General features: G+C 42.5%; 1 protein-coding gene across 1 annotated transcript; it reads left to right on the top strand.

The window, feature by feature from the left end:
* Window positions 1–1,606: 1,606 nt before the first annotated feature.
* LOC308149819 (inositol-3-phosphate synthase 1-A-like) lies at window positions 1,607–9,535 on the top strand (the record flags this gene model as incomplete). The annotated part of the gene is made up of 10 exons (XM_080522707.1): window positions 1,607–1,720; window positions 2,067–2,228; window positions 2,856–2,985; window positions 3,974–4,167; window positions 4,659–4,808; window positions 6,575–6,790; window positions 6,925–7,089; window positions 7,395–7,508; window positions 8,769–8,986; window positions 9,346–9,535. 10 exons carry the CDS (start codon window positions 1,607–1,609, stop codon window positions 9,533–9,535), a joined length of 1,653 nt encoding a protein of 550 aa, XP_080378833.1.
* Between the last annotated feature and the right edge of the window lie 465 nt (window positions 9,536–10,000).

Below are 10,000 nucleotides of genomic sequence, written 5' to 3' on the forward strand. Positions count from 1 at the left end.
TGTTACGCAGCCTGGTCTCACACGGCAGGGTAGCTCGTTCTGGCGCAGGGGTGCGCCTGTTATGTGCGCCTGTCGGGGCTTCTCTCGGGATTATTCCATTTTGAATAGCACTTGCATTAATTAGTTAGGCCGCATTTAGGGTTAGGGTTAAGGTTAGGGTTAGGGTTAGGGTTAGGGTTAGAGAGTCTGACGGTTAATAATACTACTACTACTACTACTACTACTACTACTACTACTACTACTACTACTACTACTACTACTACTACTACTACTACTACTACTACTACTACTACTACTACTACTACTACTACTACTACTACTACTACTACTACTACTACTACTACTACTATGAATGAATGAATGAATGAATGAATGAATGGTCTTTATTGTCATTGCTACAGTACAGGTACCAAACAACGAAATTTAGGAGGGGTGGCTCCCCTGGTGTTAGGAAAGAAAGAAAAAAAAAACTTTAAAAAAAAATCACAAGAAGGGAAGGAGCTGGTCCACACAAATAAAGGCTATGTACACTATCCACTACTACTACTACTACTACTACTACTACTACTACTACTACTACTACTACTACTACTACTACTACTACTACTACTACTACTACTACTACTACTACTACTACTACTACTACTACTAAAACTACTACTACTACTACTACTACTACTACTACTACTACTACTACTACTACTAATAATAATAATAATAATAATACTATTGCTAATACTACTAATACAAAATAATTTGTTTTATATAGCTTTTCTCAATATTCTAAGACACTACATTCCATTCAGAAAACAATGGGCCGGTTTCACAGACAAGGCTTAAACCTAGTCCTGGACTAAATCACACTTTCAATGTAAAATCTCCATTGAAGATGCTTTTTAGTCCAGGACTAGGCTTAAGCCTTGTCTGTGAAACCGGCCCAATAATAGATAAATAAAAAGTCAAACGAAAAGCACAATTAGTAAACACAACAATACAAATAGTTAAAGATTAAAAGATTATAAAGGTGAATTAAGGTGTCCAATGTCATTGACGCGCGGCCAATGTGGTTTCCGTAATGGTAAATTTGTCAAATATGAGTCAAATATACGTTGCAAACTATCAGAGTTATATACTTGGCAAACTATCAGAGTCAAATATACTTGGCGAAACAGTCCACATGTAGCCGACTGCTCCGACTCAACTTTGCTAGCAATCGTAAGGTTGCTGTTTGCATCCAAAAACGAGGGTCATAGTTCCAAGTTTTAGATATAGTGTCGTTACATTCTGCCGTTTATGGCAAAGCCCCGTGATTTGTTCAACTTAATTCATATCTTTTGACAGGAATCTAGGCTCTTTTACATTTCACCCTATTTTCACACAGCTGTAAATCTATTGTGTTTTATTCCAAAGCCACTTGCCTTTACATGCCTTCTCTTTGGAATAATAAGTAATATAATAATAAGGTAGTTAATTTAAATTAAATTAACCAAATATACCCCAAGGTCCATTTAAGACATTGTCATGCTTTCATAGTGTGTGTGTACCTGGATATTATTCAATATCAGTGCTTACCTCTTCTCTTCTCTCTCCACTGTAGGCTACAGTCATGTCCGAGAACATCCACATAAACAGTCCTAATGTGAGGTACACAGACACACATATCGAGGCTCAGTACTCCTACCACACCACAGCCGTGCACAGAGACGGGGGCATGCTCACAGTAAGTCTCTCTCTCACCAGGAGCAGGGGATGGATATCCCAGTTCAACATAATACTTGCGTATCCTGGATAAATCAGAAACAATATTCCTAATGGGCAGCAATCATTCAACTGTGCTGAATGTGCTGTGCTGTGCTGTCTATTCTGTGTGAAATAAGAGGAGGCTGAACTGAACACACACTTACACACACACACTTACACACACACACACACACACACACACACACACACACACACACACACACACACACACACACACACACACACCCCAATCTGAGGATTACCAATGTTCTATGTCTAAATTTACTTCCCTCCCTCCCTCCCTCCTCTTCATCCTGTCCCGACAGGTGACCCCCTCCACTAGCGAGCTGACATTCCGTACGGAGCGCCGTGTTCCCAAGCTGGGGGTGATGCTGGTGGGCTGGGGGGGCAACAACGGGACCACAGTCACAGCAGCTGTGCTAGCCAACAGGCTGGGACTCACCTGGAGGACCAAAACAGGAGAGAAGGTGATTAAGCATGGAGAGAAACACAGATGAAACAGACACACACACACACACACACACACACACACACACACACACACACACAAACACACACACACATTATCACAGAACCTGTTGCGTGCAGTAAAGCCCTAGATTGTGTGTTATTGTGTAATTGTAATACAAATCTTTGGATTTATGTTATGTTTATAGTCTTTATGTACAGTAAGATAGCTGTTCACATGGCTATTCACAAGAAAGCTGTTTTAGACGATGATAATTGAAGTTTCATGCTCTATTTTTCAGAGATAGGTCCCCCCCCAGACGCCAAGGCAGCAAGCAGAAACCTTATTATAGCCCTGATATGTCGACAGGGTTTAGTAGAGAGTTCAGAGCTTAACACTGACTCTGACACATTAACATTTACATCACACACACACACACTCCCTGTCCTTATTTGGGCATTCTTTGTTACTTCCTCTGATCTTTCTTTTTTTGTTATTTCATCTGTCCCTCAATTGTTATATCATGTATTCATTTGCAGTGATTGGTGAACATGAAACAAGAGAACATGTGATCCAGAGAGTGAGAAAACTGATAATGTCTGTTCTTTATTCTTTCTCTCTATCTTTACCACCCCCTCCTCTCCAGAAAGCGAACTACTATGGCTCCCTCCTGCAGGCATCTACCGTGTGCCTGGGCTCGAGTGCAGAGGGGGAGGTCAACGTGCCCTTCCGTGACCTTCTGCCAATGGTGCACCCTGATGATATAATCTTTGACGGTAAAGATTACAGAGAGTTTGAACTCTGACCCAGAGACAGCTGTGTGTGTGTGTGTGTGTGTGTCTTTGTGTGTGTGTGTGTGTGTGGGGGGGTGTGTGTGTGCGTGCGTGTGTGTGTGCATGTGTGCGCATGCACAAACTCGTGTGTGCTTGCGTATGTGTATGTGTGTGCATCCAGGGGCAGGCCGCAGGGGCAACTCCTCCTTGGGGTGGAGAGAGGTCATCTAACAGCCAAATACCATTCCTCACAAAGACAGTCTAAAGGAAAGCTTTAAACATATAGTAGAATCAGAATACTTTATTGCCATGACATGTCATAAACATGTTAGGAATTTGGTTTGGGACAGTGGAGCACGGTTTACAGCAGGACAGGTGCAAGACAGGACAAGACAGTGCAAACCAACATCATAGTGCAAGAGTCATAAATAATATAAATATTATGGGGGGGGGGGGGCAGCAGCATTTAGGAGCCGGATGGCTGTGGGGAAAAAGCTGTGTGCATGTCGGGCCTTCACAGTTTTTAGAGACCGCACCCTCCTGCCTGAGGGGAGCGGGGTGAAAAGACCGTGTCCTGGGTGTGCGGGGTCAGCCATGATCTTCCTGGCCCTCCCCAAAGCCCTACTTTTCAACAGGGCCTCAAGGGGGGGCAAAGGGCGGTTCACCTCTCTCTCTGAGACAGAGAGGTATGGGTGGGCAGAGGGGGTGGGGGGAGGGGATGGGAAGGGGGGAGGAGGGGAGGTTGGGGGGAGGGGGGGCAGTAGCAGAGGGGGCAGACTGTAGTTTGAATCTGCAGTGAAACTTGTTCAGCTCATTTGCAAGTACTGTACAGTGAGTTGGGTAGTTGTGGCTGGTAGATTTGTTTGATGTGTGTGTAATATCATCAAACAATATCTCTATGTGTAATATCTCTGATGCTTGCTTGTGTGTGTGTGTGTGTGTGTGTGTGTGTGTGTGTGCGTGCATGTTTGCCTCCGTGTGTGTTTATAAGGCTGGGATATTTCATCATTGGACCTGGGCCGTGCAATGGAGCGAGCAGAGGTACTTGATTGGTCACTGCAGGAGAAGCTCCGCCCGCATATGAACCATTTCAAACCCCGACCCTCAATATATATCCCAGACTTCATTGCTGCCAACCAGGAGAGCCGAGCCGACAACATCCTGACAGGAACCATGGCTGAGCAGGTATGCTATAGGGTAGATGCTAAGTAGGGTCCTTGAGACAACCTTACCCTGTACTAAACCCTAACCGTAACCATTTTAAATCTCACCGTCAATCAGGGGAAGTCAGAGATGGGTTGTCCCAAGTATCCCATTTAGCATTTACCTTACGCCATAGTCACTTTGGTCATTGTCATCACTATCTGGAAATGCTTTGCCATATAATGGCCATGTGCTTTCTAACCACCAGTGCCCTAACCCAATCAGTGATTACCAACACTACAATAGCACTTGCCTATGTAACTACAATGCAAGTTCATGGGTTTTGTGTCAAATCAATATAAATGGCGAGGTTCGATTCCCGCTGGAACCATATATAGTAGGAAAAATGTATGCATTCACTACCGTAAGTCGCTTCGTATAAAAATGTCTGCTAAAAGGCATATATTATTATTTATTATATTAATATGAATATACAGGAATGGTTTGGATTGAGTTTTTCTTTCCCTATCCAGGTGGAGCAGATCCGAGCGGACATCCAGGACTTCCGTCTCTCCAGTGGCGTGGACAAAGTAATTGTCCTGTGGACCGCCAACACAGAACGCTTCTGTGACATCACGCCTGGGGTCAACGACACCGCCCAGAACCTGCTCGCCTCCATCCAGGTGGGGGACAGAGGGATCACAGGGGAGGGGTGTGAGGGGTTCACAGTTCAGAGGTCAAAGGTGGTGGCTGTCGCTGTAAATCCAAATGAGCTTCTTCTCCCCACAGCCCAGGCCTGAGGTGAGGTCCTGTAGTGCTCAAGTTCCTCTCATGCCAGAGGAATGCCTCTTTCTTTGCACAACTTGAGATGAGAGAGATACTAGCTGGCTGAGACAGCTAACAGTACCTAGCTAGCTAACCCAGTTTACTCTTATACCCTATTTGTAAGAGCAGAACAAAGGAAACAAACGACCAAACTGCGCTAAATCGATAGCGATGGGCAGTGCTACATTGTTAGATGTATTATATAGGCTACATCTACAGTAAATACATAAAACATTCAAACACTCCCCCGGAATATGAACAATTCAGAAAAAAAACATGTTAGATATTCATTCAGCCCTCCCGTTGTTATTTCTTTCTAATAGCAACCTTATAACCTATGAGTGATCCTACGTCTAATTATAGTATATATATATATTTATTAAGCCTACTCGCAGATGACTTGGATGAGACTTGGATGAGACTAACTGTACTAACATATTCATCACAGTATTTTGATTATGGAAGAGTAAATGTCTTACCAGAATAGGAGACGATAAACAATGTTTTCTCAGCAATTGCCCCAGTTCTTGTTTCTCTCCAACAAAACATACTGATAGTACTGTCATGGGCGGAGATACTCTGATGGGGGCCTGTATAATTCTAATGAGACCCCAGCTTACGTAGGCGGAGGCAGCCAAACTGAATGGCTTGTTGAATCCCATTCTGTTTTCAGAAATACGCAGCCCACAAAAACCGGACTGAATTGCTTTATTTCACAGTTTCTGTGTTAGTAGGGTCATCAGAGACCCAAATGTATAGCACACGCTCTGAAAAGGTGAGTTGTTCATAATATGAGACCTTTAAACATTCTCCTCCAATACTTTTTAAGAAGGAAGTGAGTGGAGGACATAGGAGAGGTGAGGAATCAGTGATTCTTGAAATTGAATTGAAAAAAGGGCAGATGTGATGTTTTCATCTACTGCTAACACCCAAACTATGATCCACCACCATCATCATCTTCATCACATTGTTTGATATCACAATTGTGATTAATAAAGCTTAGAGGATGAAAGGATTAGTCCTAACACTGTAACCCCTCCTAGATGGTGAATATTGGGTGTTGTGATTCAAAGGCTACGATCAGCCTGAAATAGCATCAGTAATCAAATGGCCTGCTCTCTGCATCTGTGTGTACCCCACCCACCCTCTATGGTCATGTTTTCATGAATACAGTGAAGTGTATATTAACCAGTGTTAGGAATTATTGGGTTCATTGTTTTATACCCTTTCTCATGTCTGTTAAATGACTAAAATGTCATGTAAATGTGTGATGTGCAAAGTCAATATATGACATCAGGCCACCAGAGTCTTTAAATAATTGAATACAATGTGTACAAGGGGGGTACATTTACACTTATACCAGTGCAACGTTCACTGTTTACAATGGCGAGCATTCATGAGGACTGTGCCCACTTAGGTTGTATATTATATATTCATTTTCATTTCATGTATACATTTATTTAAAGAGGTACACAATAATTGTAAATACCAAGTGTACATTTAAAAACATTGAGAATTGAAACAACTTGAGTATATCTTTTTAGTAGACCTAATTGTCTACATTTTACAGTACAGTGAATATTTACTCAAAACTTAACTGTGTTACGTACTCCGTCTTCCCCAGTCTGGCGCGGAGGTGTCCCCCTCCACTCTGTTTGCGGTGGCCAGTATACAGGAGGGCTGTGCCTACATCAACGGTTCCCCCCAGAACACATTTGTCCCGGGGGCTGTGGAGCTGGCTGTGCAGAAGGGGGTCTTTATTGGGGGGGATGACTTCAAGTCTGGCCAGACCAAGATCAAATCTGTACTGGTGGATTTTCTGATCAGTGCAGGAATCAAGGTGAGAAGAGAGGCAAAGCGGATATGATGTGATATGGCAGTTTCGAAGCAGCATTTGGTGTCTGAGAACATTTTATGTGTATTTAATCTGACTGAACTAACAAACTGAATCAAACATGTCTGTTGCCATGACAGCCCACTGCCATCGTCAGCTACAATCACCTTGGCAACAATGACGGGATGAACCTGTCGGCTCCGCAGCAATTCCGCTCCAAGGAGATCTCCAAAAGTAACGTCGTGGACGACATGGTTCAGTCCAACCCAATACTGTACCTCCCAGGGGAAAAACCAGACCACTGTGTGAGTGTGTGTGTGTGTGTGTGTGTGTGTGTACGTGCATGGATGTGTGCACGTGCATGGATGTGTGTGTATGTGTGTGCATGTGTACGTGTGTATGTGTCTGTGCGTGCCTCTGTGTGTTTGTTCACAAAGAGTGCGTTTACTTTTTTAGTGTGTGTGTGTATCTAAAAGTAATCTCTTTAAAACACTTTTCGTCAATCAGTGTGTTTTTACCTATCTAGGATCAGTTGGCCTGATTTGTCTCTGTCTCTGTGACTGGTAGTGTGAGAAGAGCATCTGATCTAAGCTCAGTTCTGTGCATACAGGTGGTGATTAAGTATGTACCCTATGTGGGAGACAGCAAGCGGGCCATGGATGAATACACCTCTGAGATAATGATGGGAGGAACTAATACCATTGCACTGCACAACACATGTGAGGTCAGTGTGTTTTGCATAGTGTGTGTGTGTGTGTGTGTGTGTGTGTGTGTGTGTGTGTAGGTGGGACTGCATATGTTGTGTGTGCCACTCCCCTAAATTAATTGTGATTATATGGGGAGCGTCATGTAGTCAACATTCTTTATCTTCACTGCCAACTACTGTGCTAGAGCTTGGGTAGTATCAACACACCTCCAGTGTCTCAGTTCAGTAATTTATTGGCACCAGTAGATGAAAGCCATCTATAGACAACCCCACTGAAGAAAAAGACCATGCGTTGATGGTCCTTATGCTGTCACAAATGTGACACGCTCTGGTGAAAAGGTCTGCATGTTGACAATTCTTAAGTCGCACAAATTACCAAAAAGCTTCTTTAAAAAGAACATTTAAAAAGTAATTACGAAAGTTGAAGTGTTGAAGAACCCACTCGATATAACAGTTTTAGGACCACTAAATACTTGGGTAAGTAATACATGGCTTGTAAACAAACTTACGTTTTAGGACGTGTTCAAAAGCAAGGACTGGGTGATCATGTAATTATGTGTTTTTAGCATTGACGTTCTATCAGGATGTTGTGATGTGCTAAACATGCAGTTAGATGTTCAAAGCGATGTTTTAGCTCCTAGCTACTAGCAGCTGTTTTGTGTGTGTTTTGATTCAGAGCGAGTTTCACTGGTATTTGGTTTGAGGCGTACCAACATTCAAATAAGTATATCTTCTTCAACTATTTTCAATGTATGACACATACATACATAGCTTACAATCTGCACTTTCATAATCTGGAAAAAAACAGACAAATTATCTTGCCCTACTTGAGGACTTTTTCGCCAGACCCTGTCACAAATGTAATGAATGGAAAAGGCAGCTGGTTATTCTCTTGTGTGAGCATTGACAACTTTTATTTTATTTGTATTTATTTAGGTTAATTGTTGTTATGTATGTTGATGTCTTTCTTTTCTCCTTTGTTATATGTTCTGTGATGTTATGTTGATGTCATTCTTCTATGTTATATGTTTTTATGATTTACATTTACATTTTTGGCATTTAGCAGACGCCTTATTCCAAAGCGACTTACAATCAATATGATGATGATTCATTTATGATGAATAAATGATGATTTCTTATGTTCTGTGTGGACCCCAGGAAGAGTAGCTGATGCTTTGCATCATCTAGTGATATATCTCTATGGTGTGTATACTTCTACTGTATGTGTGTGGGCCCATTATTGCTCTGTCCCCACCCTTTCCTGTCTCTCCCTCCCAGGACTCTTTGCTAGCCAGCCCTATCATCCTGGACCTGGTCATCCTGACAGAGCTGTGTCAGCGTGTGGGCGTCCGCCCTCAGGGGGAGGAGGGGTACCAGTCTTTCCACAGCGTGCTGGCTCTGCTCTCCTACCTCCTTAAGGCCCCTCTGGTCCCCCCTGGAGCCCCTCTGGTCAACGCCTTCTTCCGCCAGAGAGCCAGCATCGAGAACATCATGAGGTCAGGGCAGTTCAAACTCAAATCAAATCAAGCTTTATTTGTATAGCACATTTTATACACCAATGCAATACAATGCACTTTATAGGAAAAGTACACAAAGGGATTAGATAATGACTACTACAATTAGACTAGAATGGCAATCACATCCTTATCTCATTAGCCGTCAGAGGCCTTTATAATAGTCTAAGGACATGGTGTAATAGTTATAAAATGACTTCCTAACAGTTATCTTTCCTTTTATAGTGGTGACCACAGTTTTTTGGTCACCACTAAGACCATTAGTCATAGTATTGTATCTAAACATCCTGTGTCTTTTATCCAATCACAACAATTTAAATGTCTCCTCCTGTCTCTCCCAGGGCATGTCTCGGTCTGCCTCCTCAGAATCACATGAGCCTGGAACACAAGCTGCAGACGGGTTTCATTCCTCACCACGGCAACCACATCGATGATAGTGTGGCAACAAAGAACAAAGCAGCCCTTAGCAACGGGTACCATGTCCCACCAGAGGTCAGCACCCACGAAATGAACGAGGCAACGATTGGATGATGGCTGTGAACAAGACCCTTATCACAAGCAAGACCCAATCACAAGATATTTCAAAAATGACCTTGTCCTTGTACTGTAAGAATCAATCAAGACACTGTGATAAAAGTTACTCAGGTGTCCTGGCGTTCTGTAATTTTTTAATGACCAATAATGATCCCTGTGTTAGGTCATACTTTGTATTTCTTGTATTTCCACTCCATTATTGTACATCTTGCACAAAGTGAATAACTATAATCGTCTGTAATGAAAGAACAAATTAAATGTTTTTATTCTACATGGCAGATTATTTGCAATACAATATTGTTTTGAGATCCTGAAATAAAACGGTACTGTTTTAAAACGTGTATGAAAATGTTATTTGGAATGGTGGATTACATTTTAGAGTGTGCTTGAAAGCACACACACACACACACACACACACACACACACAAACACACACACACAATATCAATCTATCTATCAATC

The sequence above is a fragment of the Nansenia antarctica genome (assembly GCF_963989245.1).
Source record: "Nansenia antarctica genome assembly, chromosome: 1".
Classification (NCBI taxonomy): domain Eukaryota; kingdom Metazoa; phylum Chordata; class Actinopteri; order Argentiniformes; family Microstomatidae; genus Nansenia; species Nansenia antarctica.